Consider the following 18135-nt stretch of genomic DNA (forward strand, 5'->3'; position numbering starts at 1 on the left):
GGGGCTCGGGCTCCCGGGCCGCTTTGGGGCCCCGTTGTATGGATTATCCAGCTCTACGAACTCGCGGTCCTAAACAAAAATAGAAAAATGATCAACGAAAATTACATAGATGGAAAAATACACCAAAAAACAAAAAGTGGGTTCAAAGTGTTTTTTTTTTACAAATGTTCTAATAAAGGTGGAAAATTTATTTAAATCCAAAAATTTGTATTTGTGAAGGCCTAATCCCATTTAAATTAATTTATTTTATTTGATAATTCCATAAGTTAAATTCAATTCGTATCTGCAAATGACATGCTGATATTTTTTATTGTTGATAAAAGCAATATTTTCTTTCTTATGCTTTACTCAAATATTTCAATTTCGGAATTATTTTCAAAAGTTGCAAATAACTCATTATTAGAAAATGAGAATCACGATGAGGTGGAGTGAGTTTTGAACCTCGGACCTCTGATCTGTAAGTCCGCAACACCAGCCACGGGACCACATCCGATTCAAATGTGTTTGTGATTTTTAGATAGATTAAATTATGATTTACACTTAAAAAGGGAAGCCAGTTGTGGTTTTACTGAAGCCTTTGTGTTCTGATCATTTTTGTTAATTATGCCTATGATTAAGATCCATATGAAGCTAATGATAAAAAATGTAAAATTACAAATGAGGAGAAATAGGTGTCAAAAGTCATTGTACAAGGATTTAAAATTGAATTACATTGAGTTATTTGAAAAAACTAAAATATTTTCAATCTATTTTCAAAAAGTTGTGAGAAATTTTAATACAAAAAATTCGTTTCTAAAGATGTTATGCACTATCTTAAAAAGCAAAAATAAATAATATGTAGTTTATTTTATTAATTTGCCGTTTCTTTCAATTTTATGTAGCCCAATAAATTATAAAAATATGGACTTTTATCATAGGCATTAACAAAAATGGTTGCAAAAACGTGTTAATAACAGATAAATGTAAAAAAAAATCAGAACTATAATCACATTGTACTATAATTAGCTCCTCATAAATAGTTTTCCACCTTTGTTGAAATATTAATCTTATTTTTATTAAACTTGTAATTATTGTTTGGTTGGAAGAAATAGCTATTTTGCAATAAGTCCGGCAATGTATAATTTGAATTATGTACAAAAAGTAAAAAAAATAATTTATTTTTAATAAACAGTTTTAAATATATTTCAACCCTTTCAGACCTCGATTCCATGGATATAAAAAATATTATGTATGCACTGAAGGTTATTTTTCCCTATCTTTTATATTTTCGAAGTTACTCAAAATTCGTTAAATGAACGATGGGTCATCAATTTTATAGTAAATCGACAACGAAAATTTTCATGAAACGTGTGTTATTATATCACAATATGTGTTTATTCAATCAAATAATTTGACTATTATTTTTAATTTCTTTCTGTATCTAATGGTGCAAATGGCACTGTATTTTAAATCAGTATTTTATGTCATGATTTGAACCCGAGACCATTAGACCATGAGGTGTACAAATATATATTGAAATCTTGGCTCAAATGTAAATTTTATTATGACGTGAGGATTTTTTTCCAAAACAAACAAACCAGCCAGGAGCCAGATGTTAAACTAAAAAAATATCATTTGTGTGTCAACTACTAACATAAGCAGAAAAATTTGAGACGTAATTACAAAATAAATTTGCCTCTTTAAAATGTCTAAGTATGAGAATAAAAAAAATATTAATAAAGAAGGGACTGAAATTATATACTAAACTACCAGACAAAACAAAACAAATGACTCGGACATCTTTTTAAAAGATGTTAAAAATATTATCATAAAACACAGCATGAATTGAAAAAATAAAATATTTTGTTAATTGAATATTATAATCTGTAAGGGTTAATTAATTAACTACAAATAAAAAAAAATAGTAAATCTTAAAATTCATGTATATGTATTTGAGTGAACACCTGGCTGAAAGGGTTAAATATATCAATGTATTGGTTGAAAAAGAAACACAATTTTTGACAATTATGTATGTTGATCGCTCAGTTAATTAATCTGACGCATATTCATAAATACCCGACGCCTTATCCATTCGGGATGCATTAGTATCACTCGAGAATACGTCTCCCGTTCGGGATGTTTCGGAATTACTCGAGCGCTCTTTATTTATTAGGACAAAATCGATCCTGAGTAGCGTCTGCTTACGTCACTCGGCGTAAACATTCTCGCTTTTATTGTAGTTTCTCGGCCTTGCCATAAATGTATATAAAAATAATTTGGCATGTTTTAGTTGTTACTGGGTGGGTAACGCGTCAGTTATCTCCATCCGATACGTCTGCTATTTGTAAAGCCATTTTGGGTAAATTCCGAAACATCCCGAACGGATAAAGCGTCGGGTATTTACGAATATCATTCGGTTACCATTGAAATAGTTCATATCTCGCTATGTCTATATTTGTGATTTGCAGATGTCTTACTCATGAACTGAACGATCAATTTCAACGGATATCCATTAAAAAATATTCCATCAAATGTTCCTTTTATGTATAACACATGATAATTACATGTTTCACACGCCCAAAATCATAACATCAACACATAAACAACACGCATTCAAAAAAATAGGTAAAACCAAACAAAATTTATGGGTTTGGAAACACAAAATACACACAAAACAACGAAACATTTAGGAATTATTTACACAAACAATAAATTTACATATCAACACTTATAAGACACCAAACACAAACACTGTTTAACAGAAGTGCTTTTAAAACATTTATACACGACGAGCATTTTATAACGATATATTCTTATCGATAGATACTAATCGTAAATAATACATAACTTCAAACATAACAGATTGTTCAAAAATATTTATAAAAAAAATGTTTTTTAGTTATGTAAATCAAATAATAATTTATAATTCTTTCATATTTTTTAAAATTCGTTTTTCTTTACATAAAATCGGAAAAACTAATAAATAACATTGACAGCAGAACTAAAATAGGTAACTGATTGACATAGCTTTTTTTTCACTATTGTATATATCTCGCCACCAAATAGTTAAATCTGCGCTCAACTGAGTGGCTAGGCTATTCATCAAATGCCGACATTCAACTAAATGGCTAGGCCATTCGTTGAACGTTTATAATGTAAGGGTTGAACGTCACTTCGCATTAATTATTTAATTTCTAATACAACATGAGAGTACATTTTTTTTTCGTAATGTGAATTTGGGTTAGGTTTGGTTAGGTTGGGTACAATAAAAAAAAGATTTTTTACTAAAAATAAATCCTTAACTTACTAATTGATCTTTGACTTTACTTACTCAGTTAAGAAATAAAACGTTTTTTTAAATAAATAAACTTAACCCAACCTATCCTAACCCGGCGGCTTTTGGTTCGGCCATTTCCAAAAGGCTTGCTTTCAACCAGCAAAAAAGTTGAAGATTGAGCTATCTAAATTCATTCAACGAACGGTTTGGCCATTCAGTTGAATGCCGGCATTTGAAAAACAATCTAGCCGCCCAGTTAAACAACTGATGACTGAAGTATTTGGCGGCAACTTATATAATATTAACCTCTACTAAATGTTTATTTTGTGTGCCGATATTTATATGAAAAATAATAAGCATCATCGTGTCCCAGTAAACAACTTAGGTGCATATGGTACAGAATTGATACACCAACCACAGCGTATTTCTATGAGTAAGTTGATAGTAAGATGATCTTACGCAGCATTTGTCGGTTCTGGAACTGTGAAATATTTTAATGTAAAAACCCCGTTTTTACCTCAGGGTAATAATGCTATAAAGCCGCATACACAGACAAAAATCATTCTAAGATTATCTATCACGAAGTTAGCTATAGTTTACTGCAAAACAATGGGCTGTAGGTACTCAGATTCAGAAGTGCAAGCGCAGCGACCAAATCATCCCTTAACAAAACCAAAACCCATACCGAAAATTCGCGACTCTTTTGTTCTATGTAATAGAGCGAAATGGCGTCTCTAGAGCTGTAGCGCATTAGTATTTTGAGGTTTTTACAAAAGAATATTTTAAATTAACACAAAAAAATGGTCTTTATTTATTTCCAGTTTTTTCTTTGATATAATTATTGCGTGTTGCAATCAATTAATACATAAAATAATTCATCAATATGCATCGTCCTTTTTGGACGATAATTTGTAGATTAGATTCGTTCAGAAGTTACTAAACCATGTAATGTGTGTAAATTTATTGCAACAGAGAGGGAAAACATTTTTGAGAAGAGAGTGTGGAAGTCTTGACATAAAGAGAGCTTATGACTTGTCATTATCACACCAAACACTGTGTAACGTAGTATGTGATGTGTGTTTACCCTGAAGATGGCTCCTCAAACGATACACAAAACGCTGGAACAAATCCAACCTAAACTTGATCACCCAAAAGAGACGGTACATATTATTGCAATGATATATTTGTTTGTCATTAAATTTTAAATATTTAGCATTTTGTACAACGCGTATTTGGCAGGGCCCAGCACAGAAAGGGGTCGTTGACGTTGGCGAGATAGTAACAAAGCCTGTATAGAAAAAAGAAGAGTTATTTTACCTGTATATTAATAGAAAAATACATATTATATAGCAACAACATTAATGGTTATATATTTTGCTAAGCACACCGTTTATAATTAATAAAAAAATCGTTAATAAGACAAATCAAAAATATATGTTTTTATAATACGTCTTATTTAAAAATGCATTGTAAAGAACTTACAAAGTAAGAGGAGTTTGTTGCATACAGTTATAACTAATATCTTAACTATACATATTTTTGATTTTGCCTTAAAAATCATTTTTTGCATACTCTCAATGTCTTTAACTAATTACTTTTAAACTTGTACCGAAAAAAAAACATTAATAAAACCCTTTACGAGACCACATGTCGTATTTATGATATATATGAAGGGATCAGGGTATGAAGGATGAAAGTCAAAAAGTTAAGTTTTGATTTTTTATTTATTGAATTTTCCAAGAGCAACTTTTGTTTTTATGAATGATGAAGCAAACTATGAAAGCACGACGTTTTGTCATCATAAAGAAAATAAATACCGATTCGCTGACGGACCTGCAGACCATTCCAAAAAGAATGTGTAGATTAGTCAATCCGTCACATAATTTGGAATTCTTTGATATAGACCTTGCGACTTTTTGTAGATGTTTTTGCCATTAACACAGTGTGAAATGAAGATGAGATGGCATGGGTAAGCTCGAAGTCTTAAGCTAGGGTTTCCTAGGACAGCGGTGCCCGTATCTTAACGGCCGTAGTGAACGGTGATGCGGTGGACAGCCGTCGTAGTGGTGACTAGAGAGTGGTTTTATTTTTTAACGGTGTTATCAACACCATTTTTATATGAAACCACTCTCTAGTCACCGTTACGACGGCTGTCAACCGCATTAATGTTCACTACGGCCGTTAAATTACGGGCACCGCTGTCCTAGGAAACCCGAGCTTTATATGATGATGGTGTTTATGAATATATTGTATACGCTTTTTTATTGTCCTTGTTTGTCTTTGCTGCATAGTTTTATGTTCCTTTCGTTCAGTTTCTTTTACATATGTTTCTTCGTATTTTATTTATTTATTTATATAATTTTTGCAATTGGCTTAAACCGTAAATACTATACTAAATAACGTTTTTAAGTTTCCGAACGTCTTGCCTAAACCTGCTTAATAGCCTTTACTGATTCAAGTAATCTAAATTAGTTTTCTTTAATATTCAATTATTTCTTTATTTCCAGTTTATAAGTGGGATTCACTATTTATCGTCTGTATTCCTTTTTTTCTTGTTTAGTTATCATGAAAAAAAGAGTCATAATGTCTCATTTTATTAAACATAAATTAATGTAAATCATTTGAACTGCCGTCAAATGTTACTTTTAGTTTAAAAAACGTCAAAATTGACATTTATTCTTTATATTCTATACTCTTTGTAAATGTTGCCTTTAAAAAAAAGGAATCTTATGATATAATATGTAAATATATCAATTCAGGGCTATTTTCTATAATTTTTCAATAGCCTTTTTTAAATAAGAAAAATACAAAAATGTAAGATAATTTTTGTTCCGATAAACTATACACTAACAGTTTATTATCGGGTGCACAGACATTAGTCTGTGTAGTATAAAATACAAGAGCAAAGAATTTGAACATAATACTATATTGTATGTAAACAAATAAAATAATATACATTATACCAGATTCGATAAAAAATACATGTAATATTTGAGTTTAGAATTTAAATACGTAACTGTAAGAGCTTTTTTTTATCCACATTGGTACACATATTTATAATGAGGAACTTTAGCCCTGTGGGAAATTGGAAAAAAAAAAGATTTTTTGCGCGCAGTAAAAATTAGAGCATTAAATTGTACTGTTAAGTTTCTTGAAAATGTTAAAAAAATAAAAATATTTTAACTAGTAAAGTCCGATGGTTAAAAAAATAACGCGGGTGGCGAAGTGATCAAAATAGATTCAGTTTAAAAAGTTGCTATTTGGGCCTGGTTCGTGGTGTTTTTTTAGATTTTTTTCATAGAATTCAAAAGAAAAACGAAAAATATTTTTTTACTTGACAGTATTTCTTAGACCCTTGTTGATTTAAAATTGTGAAAAAAACGTGATATTAGTATTTTTTTTCCCTAAAGATTTCTTGCTATGAATTTAGTTCAGATTTCTGACCAATTTCTGTTTCAATTTTAAGATCCGTGTAATACGGCCTTCAGTTTTATTCCAAGCTGTTAGATAAACACAAGAATGATAAATGTTGAGAACCATTGTTATTCTCATAAATATAAGTGGTACTTGTCACGGATCAGATTACAGAAAGAGGAGAACACAAAGATTCTCAATTTTTTTTAAAACCTAAAACACTTTTGTGACACTTAAAAGGAAAATGACAGATGACGTAATAAATTATGTAGATATGGTGAGTGTTTATGTTTAAATAAAATGTATATAAACTTTTTACATTAACAAACAAAATAGCCTTGTCCTAAAATTGTCCATTATAAAAAGTACTAAAAATTTATCACTAAGCAAATTCACATTTGTTGGTGCATAGGGTACTGAATTGGAATAGTAAATGGAGTATATCTCAGGTGCTAATCCAGGTCCAGTGAAATATTGCAGTGTAAAACATTTTTACAAACATATTTTATGTTGACACCCCCGGGAATCGAACCCGGGACCTCAAACATGGTAAGCGAATACTCCAACCACTGTAGAACAAGGCAGGTTTAGTCATCGAGACGAAAAAACCTCGTCTAGAATTTCGGATATATTTCGTACACAAAGCTGTATTCGTCATCCACTCGGACGCAGAAAAATGATTTTTTTAGACGTTTATATGTACAAGCTCTATCTGCTCACTTACAAGACTGTCGTTAAATTATTTTTTCTAAAATTGCGAATTTTTACCAGTTTAATTCTGTTTGTCTGAAAGATTTTACTTTAAGCAATAAGTTCGCCGAAGTGCATTTATTTTCGTACTTAAAGTTTAAAATAAATTATTAAAGGTACCTTATTATAAGTGCTGAATTACGACTTTGCATAGTACAACACAGCACAGCACAGAACACCTATGCTCAAAATTTCTGCAATGAGAAAGTTAGTGCTACAAAAAATTCGATATAAAAAATGTTTTTATGCACACGGTAAAAATTAGAGCATTTACTTGTGCAGCGAAGTTTCTGGAGATTGTATAAAAAATATATTGAAATGCATTTAATAATGCACTACTTTGAAACGTCACAGGTTCAGGTGAACAATAATCAATCAATAATAGCGTCGTTACATGTAGTGATAGATTTCCGGTTTCCCAACAAAAACTTTAAAAAAAAGTTTATTGTATTTTGAAAGGTACGAGGTTCTCCTTATAAATGTCGGGAAAACTCACCGACTTCAACTTGTGACGTCACGGGTGGTGTAATTTTAATATTACGAAACGTTAAAAAATCATAGCGAGGATAATACGATACATAAAAAAATACAAAAATTAAAAAAAAACACTGAACTTTCTCATTTACGCACAAGCGCAATGCCATTTGCACCATTAAGTTGCGGATAAGAGTGAAAAGTAAAAAAAAAATGTTTAGCACAAAATTTACATAATTTTTTTTTTAGAATCGGATTTGCTGGGTTAGCTCAAAGTCTTATTTTGATCGTGTTTTTGAATATACATATTGTATACCATTATTTTATTGCTCCTGTTTGTCTTTGCTACATAATTTTATGTTCTTTATGTTCAGTTTATTGTACATATGTTTCTTCGTATAATTCTTAAAATTTGCTTAGGTCGTATAAATAATAATTAAATAAGCATGTAAACTAATATACATAATATGTGTTTTTTTTCTAATACACCTTATGATTTTTAATTTAACTTATGTTTTAAGCATATGCTACAACGTTTAGATTTAAAAATATATCAAAATCAACAATAAAAGGAAAAGCATGTATCGCCATTTCAAATTGTGGCAATAAAAAGGGCAAATTAATTGTTTTTTTTTGTCGGTACACGGTTAAGCAATTAGTAAAGTGACATTCGGGCGGGTTCACACTGTTAGGAGTCGCGCAAGCTCGACAGAGGTGGCGAATTTACATCTGATAAGAGACACAAGCTGGATCATCTACTGGCCGGTGCCGGCGCCTGATTCCTATTCTCGTTACGGGGGCTCCTCGACGGGGGGCGCCTTAGAACGAGCGCCTCCGGGTGCCTCGCCTTCGGAGAAGAAATCGGCGCCTAAATCGAGGAAAATACATTTTAAAATGTTAAAAAAGCATGAAAACTTAATTATATTTACAACCTGAAAAATAAAAATTATTAATCCGTCCATTCCTGTGATGTAACCGGAGTTGTTGCAAATTGCACTTAAGAAATTAATATCTCAGCAACAACTATGAAAATTGCCATGAAAATATTCGAAAGCTCCAGTAAAAACTATTGTACGCGGTTTTTCAGGGCTAGATCGCAAAACTTCAGAGGAATATTCCTCATGATAAGCTTTAAAAAAAAATCCAATATTTTTTCAAAAAAGTAATTAAAAAAATAATGACCTAATCGTTTTCGGTAAGGGCTGGTCTGAAGGTCATAAAAAGTCAATAAGATATTGTTTTAAGTTGAATATTACAACCAGAATTATCTTTTTTTTTCAAAAAAAGAGAATACAATTCTATAAAAAAAGGTTTCAACTAAAGTATTTCAATTAAAAAAAAAATTGAGTGTTACCAAAGGCATATTTTTAAGTAGAAGAAATAAAGGAAAATGTGATTTGGAATGCTTGTATTTCTTTTCAAAAACAAAAAAATAAAATTTGAGCACGGCCACTTTCATGTTTGATTTATTATCTTTAAGTTATAACAACAAATTTTTGTTCAATACTTAGTCTTTATTGAGATCCCAGATACCTAAGTTTAGTCTAAATTTGAAATGGCGTAATCTGCCAGTCTAAAAGTAATTATATTTTAGTTACATAAAACTAGTATATTTTTTAATAAAAAATATTGTTTTTATCTAATTTATTTGTTTTTGTTTTTTTTATTATTGCGCGATTGAAAAAAAAAAATTGTTTTAAAATGGCAAAATTGTATGATTTCCTCATTTTGTGTTCGTTTTACCAGACTACAGCCTTAACTTCTCGGACAGACTGTCCCTCCACAAACCTCTACCCCTCTCCTACCCAGCCGCTTCACCTGTCCGTGTCTGAAGCGATCGCTTCGTTGGTCAAATACGTCTTTATCTCATTTTTTTTGTTGAGGAGGGGTAGGGGTTTGCAGAACTTATGCTACTCCGAGAAATTAAAGATTTACTTCATTTTGAGATTACAAAAAATAAATAAATTAAAAATGAGTTTTTGGAAATATTTCATATCAATTTTTTTTAAAGCTTATTCTTCGAAATGTTCCACTGAGGTTTCGCGGTCTGGCCCTGAAAAACCGTGTATATTTAGGTATATTAGATATATTTTAATTAAACATTTTGTTCATCGAGATCTCCGAAAATTACAAAATATCGACTACCCTGAGACAAATATATAAAACATTCATTTGAGAGAAAGAGATGTAATATAATTAGATCACAAAGCAAGAAACACATATAATTTTAACAAGATGAAAAGAGACAGTGATTATCAAGCGAATGATTCCTGACCTCAACCTACCCAAGGAAAACCTAAGGTAACCTCAGGTTACCACACAGAGACTCGATGGAGTTTTTTCACACAGAATGTTAAAGGTCAAATAGAGTACATATCGTTGCCTTAATTTCAATACAACGTGAGTATTTTTTTCTGTATTTGATAATATTATGATTGAAAAATTTTACCATACAAAATAGCATATATTTGTCTGAGTATGTCTTAATGTTTGTAGACATGCTGGATTTCACTTCCTGGGGAATTATTAAGATCTAAATTTGTTGCAACGGTAAGGAAAAACATTTTTGTAAAACTTTAAAAGAATTACAAAAATATAAATATAAAAGATTTTAGAACTACTAACTATACTCAACGAACCACAAATTCAGTCTACTTTTAATGTTAGAAAATAGCAATAAAATAATTAATTATTTGAATGGAAAACTATCCAATATCTCTGATTCTGGTAATTTTCCACCCGAGTACAGCGGAACGTAATCCGACACATCCCGGTTGCAGTTTTCGGCTGAGACGAAATTTCGGCCAATTTTCAGTCGAAACCGAAACCTCGACCAAAACTCGTTTATTTAACCAAAACTGAAACTTCGTTGGGTCACTAATGTTAAACAGTTGATTTCCCAAATAAAAAAAAAATATAAAAAAATACTTATAAAATATTTAAATTTGTTGCAACAGAGAGAGAAAACACATTTGAGAAGGGAATATGGGAGTCTAGGCATTTACAGGGCTTATGACCTAAAAGTCAACAGATTGAAGATTTGAGGAAATGTGGATGTTCAAACATAGGCAGAATGGTGAATGTAACACAGTGTGTAAAATGCCTACTTAAACCAGCCAATGACAGGTCATAAGCCCTATAAATGCTGTATCGTCTTAATGGTACTGGAACATGGCAATCTCGATAATCGAAATTTAAAAAAACACTTTTGATTTAGAATTTCCTTTATTTTCCACTTATTTAGAAGTATAACGCTATTGAACAGGGCGTAGATGTCAACTTGCGAAGAAAACGCGTGTTAAAATAGAAGAAGCGAGGTCCGTATACAAAGACAGAGTAATACGGCGTTCTATTCTCTCCGCCTACCCCCACGGGGGAACGGCGTTAGTACACACTCCACTGAACTAACTAAAATGTTCCACACTCTCTTAATTCTGACTATAGTCCACCTCAATCTGCCCGCGTTGCCCTCTTATGAAGGGGAACAATTAGTTTTTATTATAAACAAATGGCCGGCGTCAAGACGCCATAGTTAATAATAAATTCGTCTAAAACAAAACTGCGTAATTCCAAACATGACAAAGTTCTATTTCCTTAATGAGAAATATTACGCAGCAAATCTAAAAATTAAGGAGCTTTACATACAAATTGCATTGTTCAAAGAAATAAAGTCATACCCAAATATATTTTTCTTAAAGCGTCCTGTTTTACCTACTCTTATAATGTTACAAACACACTACACATTGTTTCTTATTGATGACACAATAGTCTAAAAATAATGATAAGGCAAAAGTACATCTTTGAAGCTTCAAAACTTAATTACAAGTAGAAGAAAATGTTAGTATTAATTACGTCATACAAAAAAATATCCATGCGCTTACGAGGTAAGACATAATCAAAATATTCTAGTAGGCCAAATAGAAAAATAAAATATCTTCAGAAATCTGCTCATAAAAGGTCTAAAAAAATGCCTAGACTCCCATATTCCCTCCTCAAAGGTGTTTTCCCTCTCAGTTGCTACAAATTTAAATATGAACAACTCCCTAGGGTCTGCCAGCATTTGAACATACTCAAAACATTATTTTCATTAATTTTTTTTCACCACAACACGCCAGGAGGCCCAATTACAGTGGTGAATTACATCACAGAACACCCAGGCTCGATGAAAATCACATTTCATTTATGTGTTCTCACCGGGAATCGAACCCGAAACCTTCCGTGTTGACTCACGTCAAGCGTCTTGACCACTACAACACGGAGGCCGCCATTATTGGACCAATAAAATAAATATAAGAAAACTTTGTTTTTGATAACTTTTTTTTTCTATCGACTTGTTTCAAAGCTACAGAAGCTTCTTTATCAAAATATTTAAGTAATGAATTCAATTCAATTTTATTTTTTACAGTGATTTCTAAATATAACGTCGATACTTATAGATCCAGTAAGTCAAGTCTTTTTGTCATGTTGGGAAGTGTAAAGTGGTGTAGTGGTCAAGACGCTTGACTCACACACGGAAGGTTCCGGGTTCGATTCCCGCTGAGAACACAAAAATTAAAATGTGATTTTTCTCAAGCCTGGGTGATCTGTGATGTAATTCACCACTGTAATTAGGCCTCCTGGCCTGTTGTAGTGCAAAAAAAAAAAAAAAAAAGTAAAAAAAAAAAAAAAAATGTCAAGTGAGATGGATACGATCTTTCAAACTAGACAGGAGTAGACTCAAGGAAATATTGTTTATTTGATATTTAGTATTTATTATAAAAAAATAAAAATATGAGGTTAAAAATAAAGTTATTTTATATTGATTTCATTATATTGAATATAACCACAAAGTAAGTGCTTCAGATATAAAAAAATACTATTCGGTTTTAAATATATTCAAATGTTTATAGACAAGCTGGATTTCACTCGAGTTATTAGGATTTACATTCTTTGACCTCCCAAAAATGATTCCTATCTGTTGCAATAGATTTGGGCCTATCTCTGTCATTTAAACGAAGAAAGTGTTGACAGAAATACGATGAAACACATTTTTCGAACAACGTGTATCTCAAAGAAGGTGTATATTCTTTGGGATACAGCGTCAGTCAGCTGACAGTCAGTAGCATGTACAGTATTTCGTATTTGCTTTGATAAATCACTTTGAAATCATGTTTATATACACAAAAGATAACACAGCATACCTCATATTCCCTTGTTTCTGATTACAGAATTAATCAGTTAATATGTTTCTTATACTTTACTATCCATTGCTGTCACTCAAAGGCCGATAATACAAGTGATCAGTGAGACTGTTCATTAGACTTGGTACACTTTAAAACCACCATAATTACGTATTTGAACCACTCTGTACGACTGGCGGACTGCTGATTTTATTGTTGTAATTAAGTGCTAGTAAAGTGATTTGACGTTTATTCTTATTGGTCAATTTTTTATATAAAAACAATCACATTAGCATAGCCAAAAATATGTTTCATTTCAACCATAGACAAAAAATATTCTATTATTTTTTATAAATTATAAACAACAATATTTAAGTGTTCAAACACCAAAGACTAAAGGATTATTACTAATATTTTATGAACAATATTTTAAGTTTGCCCAAATTTTTGTAGACAAGGACTGGATTCAACTCCCTGGGGAGCTGTTTATATTAACATATTACAACAGAGATAAAGAATATTTAAGAGAAGGTAAAATAGAAGTCTAGGCATCTACAGGGCTTATGACCTGTCAATGGCTGGTTTAAGTGGCTACTTTACACACTGTGTAACATTCACCATTCTGCCCATATTTAAACATCTATATTCCTTCAATTCTTTCAACTGATGATGTTTGTGAAGTTTAAGAGCTGAAACCTTTATTTATGCGGGTGAGATTCATCTAATTGAATTTTTTCACCTACATACTAGGCAACGCCTGAAAATGTTATTTTTTATATTTCTATACTTCTTCATGGACCAGGTTGACAGGATCATTGACCAGATCATTGACAGGTCATAAGTCCTGTAGATGCCTAGGCTTCTATATTACCTTCTCTTAAATGTTCTTCATCTCTGTTGTAATATGTTAAATATTTATTAGACTTACATATTAACTTTTGTAATGAAACGCTTGAATTGAAATTTTGTACCTGTCATGTAAAAGCCATCTGCGCGTTTATAATAAAAAAATATTGAAATATATCATGTTTTACGAAAGCTTATATGATCTGAGTTGAAAATTTTGCTAATGTCAATACCATAATATCCCTAACCGCGCCCTGTGGTGCATAGGACACTGTATTATTAAACCAAATGCAGCATAGTTTGATCATCTGTCAAATAAAGGTAATGGGATTAGTCTTACGCTTCAGGTGCCAGAAAAGAACCGATGAATCATTGCAGTTTGAAAATTATTTGAAATCAATACCTTGCCGGGAATCGAAACCGGGACAACACTACACAACGAAACGGACTTATCTCTACTCAATTTCCTTAATCAGGATTTTTACCTGAGAGCAATCATTGAGTTGAAAACATACGCCCGGGGTACTGGTTCTATTTCACAAACAGTACTGTATTATTCATGCCTCTGGATGGAAATTCTAGACCCTATTTATAAAGTTTAGATAAGGTACCATCTAAAATCAGATAATTTCTTATATTCTAAATTGCTTTCACCCATTTTCTTAAAATCGATTTATCAACATTATCCGGTGTTCAAGAAAACCTTCACAAACAGTATATAATAATTATTCCTGCAACATTTTCCTTTGAATTTGAGAAGAAAATAACTATTTGAGAAAACCCTGTTCCTTCAAGTGTAAATATTTACTTTCAGCTAGCGATGCTCACACAAAATATAACCGAATATTTTAAAACCTGTTATTATATCAACAGTAACACCTTGCTAGAATGAACCTTTCCGAAACTTCTAGATGTAGGTTTTGCAGTGCAGATGAGGAAACACCTATACACATTATATTATTTGAATGTGATGCTTTACATCATAAAAGGAGCTTCATCCTCGGGGGACCACTGATTAAACCTGAGGATGTTAAAAAGCTCGCCCTCTACCATTAGATGGCTATTAAGCCCGATACTTTAAGGATCAGGGCTTAAAGGGGAAGATTTAGCAAAATCTCTCGCTTTCTGTAACCAGGCTCTTCAAAGACCTGTGCCTCGATTATGAACGCTATCTTCATCTGTATATATCGAAACGGTATACTTAACTTCTGTATTATATGTATCTTACCTCGGTATGTTCTACCTACTTGTCATATCGACATCATATGATCGAAACAAGCCAATGGAATGACCGCAAACAATTAGTTTGCGTTCCATACGTCATTAACATTTAAATTAGTTCTCATTTTTATTTCAAATAGGCTTCTGTAATAAAAAGTGCTCACTTCAAAGCAATTATAAATTCCAATTCCAGCAAAAAATGCTCGCTTGAACATGAATTTTGCATGACTTTTGGAAATCACCTAGACGGTACACTTAACGATCGTCTGTATGTATCTACCGATCTGTACCAATCGACTACAAAGACGGCTTCTATAACGTCTCGATACATACACCCGGAAAGATAGTAAAACAGATGGAAAAAATATAATGACTAAATTTTTTTTTTTAAGTGGTAACTTTCCGACGCATATAATCTGTGTCTGACACCTAGATACTCTGATTCGTTAATAGAAGAGAACCTAGCGACATTATTTCCACATCTAGGCGTTCGTTATATTAAAGTGACAATTATGTCGGAATTTAATTCGACTTCAAAACTTACTTATTTCTTTCTCATATTTTTAATAGGCTTTTAAAAAAAAAGTGTCAACCTCAAAACGATAATTAAAGTAAAAATTGCTCGGTGGAACAAAATTTTTAACACTTTTAATGCGTAGATAAACGTATCGAGGGGTTCTAGACTCGTCGGTATTAAATTATGTACTTGCATCAAAATTTGATGGTGGGGGGTATCGATACTATACCTTTGTAGTCGGTCGGGAGACTTTTATCTTCAACTATGACGTCATACTGAAGCTATGTCATTTTAGAGCCTAGGTATGTGTACCGTGACGTACGCTTTCCCTTGATTCATATCGATGGACCTACCCAAAACTTAAAGGTGGGGGGTTGGTAGTATATCTTTATAATTGCTAGAGGGAATTTATCTTCAACTATACCGTCAAGGTGAAGGTATGACATATTTATCTTCCCATCATAATCGAGGCCCAGGGCTTGGAGGGGGAGAACTATTCACGGGGACCCGTCACAACAGATCTTCATGTATCACAGTGACGTCAGGAATTTGTATAGTACTGACCCCTACATCCAAGAATAATAATAATAGATGAACAACGTTTTGAGTTTGTCCAAAATTTTATAGATAAGAACTGAATTTCCACTCTTGGAAATTTATTAAGATAAACACATTAGAGCGGGGGTGGAGAAAATTTTAGATTAGGTAATATATATTTGGATAAGGCTTGTTCAAGTAACTGTGTAACATTCACTACGATTCCTATGTTAGTAGACCTATTTTGCTTCCATTTTTTTATCGTTGACTTTTGTGATGTAAAAGAGCTGAATATTGAAGTCAGTGGGATTTATCTTGCTGAATTATTTTACCTCTATACTGAAAATATTTTTCAATGTTTATATTTCTTCTTGGACAACTTGGTTTAATCAGTAATATTTTTAGTTTGTACAAATGTTTGCAAACAAAGACTAGATTCCACCCCTTAGAGAGTTATCAAGATTTACATTGTACACCTACATAATATATTCAAAGATCCATTATTTAAAATTTATTTTTTTATTTTTTCAGACTGATGAGAGGTTTTATCGAGAACTCAGTCATTTTTGAGACTCTCAATTTGGCTAGAACACTCAGTTAAGAGGTGAAAAAGCCAATAATAAGAAGAAAAAGAAGAAGAAAAGACTATGAATTTCTATATTCCTGGTGGTTATTTCTGACAGCGTCAGCACATACTGTTTTTCCTCCCGGCTTCCAGAATCAACCTGCCTAATGCTACGCCGATTAGAAGAGCAGTCAGGCAGCTGATAATAATTATTACTTTGGAGATTTCACATCACTGAAACTATGTTTAAGAGGCAAATACTCTTGCTATTGGAAAGTATTATATCTTAATAATGTCGAAGTATTGCTCAAGGGTTCCTAGTTTGGTATCTTGTCCCAAGTCATGTCTGATCTACACTTTGACCACTAGTAAACAAAGAACTTAACAAAAAATAATAACACGATATTCCTACAAGGTGAAGTAGGTCCAAAGATCTTTAATTTACTGGATCAGGTGACAAAGGAGTCCGAGTCATTTTTAAAATTTAAATCTGGTTCGAGTAATTGGTTTGCTCGGACGAGAACAGATCACTGCTATAGAATGTGGAATAACTGGTAAATGACCTATATGTGTGTGAATAAATAGGTATTTCATATTACGAATAAAATATCAATATGTGTTACACTGAGCCAATTTTATATGTCGCTGTGTATCAGTAAAACATATTCTTCTGTAATAAAGTATAACATACCCAAAATACCAGAGCAAGTTGGTCTAGAAATGGTATATTGGGCTTTACCTATAAACTTGGAATAAAATTTTGCCTAGGTATAGTGTAAGAATACGGATAGAAATACCAGCCTAATTACAGTGATAGAATAAGGATGGTATTCCCATTCTTATTTGTTTTGTTTTATGTATTTTATTACCCTTAATTTAAATATGTTTTATATTGTTTTTATTGCTGCTTGTCAAACTATTATTGACAATCAAAACAAACAAACAACAAAACGAACAAACCATTACGCTGTTTCTTTTTATATTTTATCTCAAAAACGTTTTCTTTCTCTGTTGCAACAAATTTAAACATGATAAAATTAATGTTGAAAAATGACACGAAAGCCATACATAAATAGTATTTATAAGTGTTTGTATCTCTCTTTTATTTGCGTTATATTTAAATATAATTATCGAACGTTTTTCAAGAAAACCAATTTGACAAAACAATCGAGATGACCGCTCGACTATTGTCGAGTGGGTGACATAAAGTCACGTCTTTCCAGCATAAGGCCACAGTCTTACAATGTCGCGAGAACGGCGAGACCGGTTATCGGCGTACATACCAAGGAGATTTAAGTGTTACCATGTCATTAATTGAAAATTTAAATTAATGAACTTATCTGATCATTCACTTTTTGACATTAAAATAAATTAATTTCTTGTTCATTTGATTTCG

The 18135-nt window shown here is 31.9% G+C and overlaps 1 protein-coding gene across 2 annotated transcripts in view; it reads right to left on the reverse strand.

Annotated features, from left to right (window-relative positions):
- Shal (Potassium voltage-gated channel protein Shal) overlaps window positions 1-18135 on the reverse strand; it is a 160168-nt gene continuing 142033 nt past the window's right edge. For both annotated transcript variants that reach the window (XM_088234520.1, XM_088234519.1), the window contains 2 exons: window positions 8622-8762; window positions 1-69 (listed from right to left, as the gene is read on the reverse strand). In XM_088234520.1, the coding sequence (XP_088090646.1) occupies window positions 8646-8762 (117 nt within the window). In that variant the 3' untranslated portion in view covers window positions 1-69; window positions 8622-8645. The remainder of the gene's footprint in view (window positions 70-8621; window positions 8763-18135) is intronic.

This window comes from Micrasema longulum, unplaced genomic scaffold, assembly GCF_059751315.1.
Source record: "Micrasema longulum isolate JH-2025_06_02 unplaced genomic scaffold, ASM5975131v1 h1tg001252l, whole genome shotgun sequence".
Lineage (NCBI taxonomy): Eukaryota > Metazoa > Arthropoda > Insecta > Trichoptera > Brachycentridae > Micrasema > Micrasema longulum.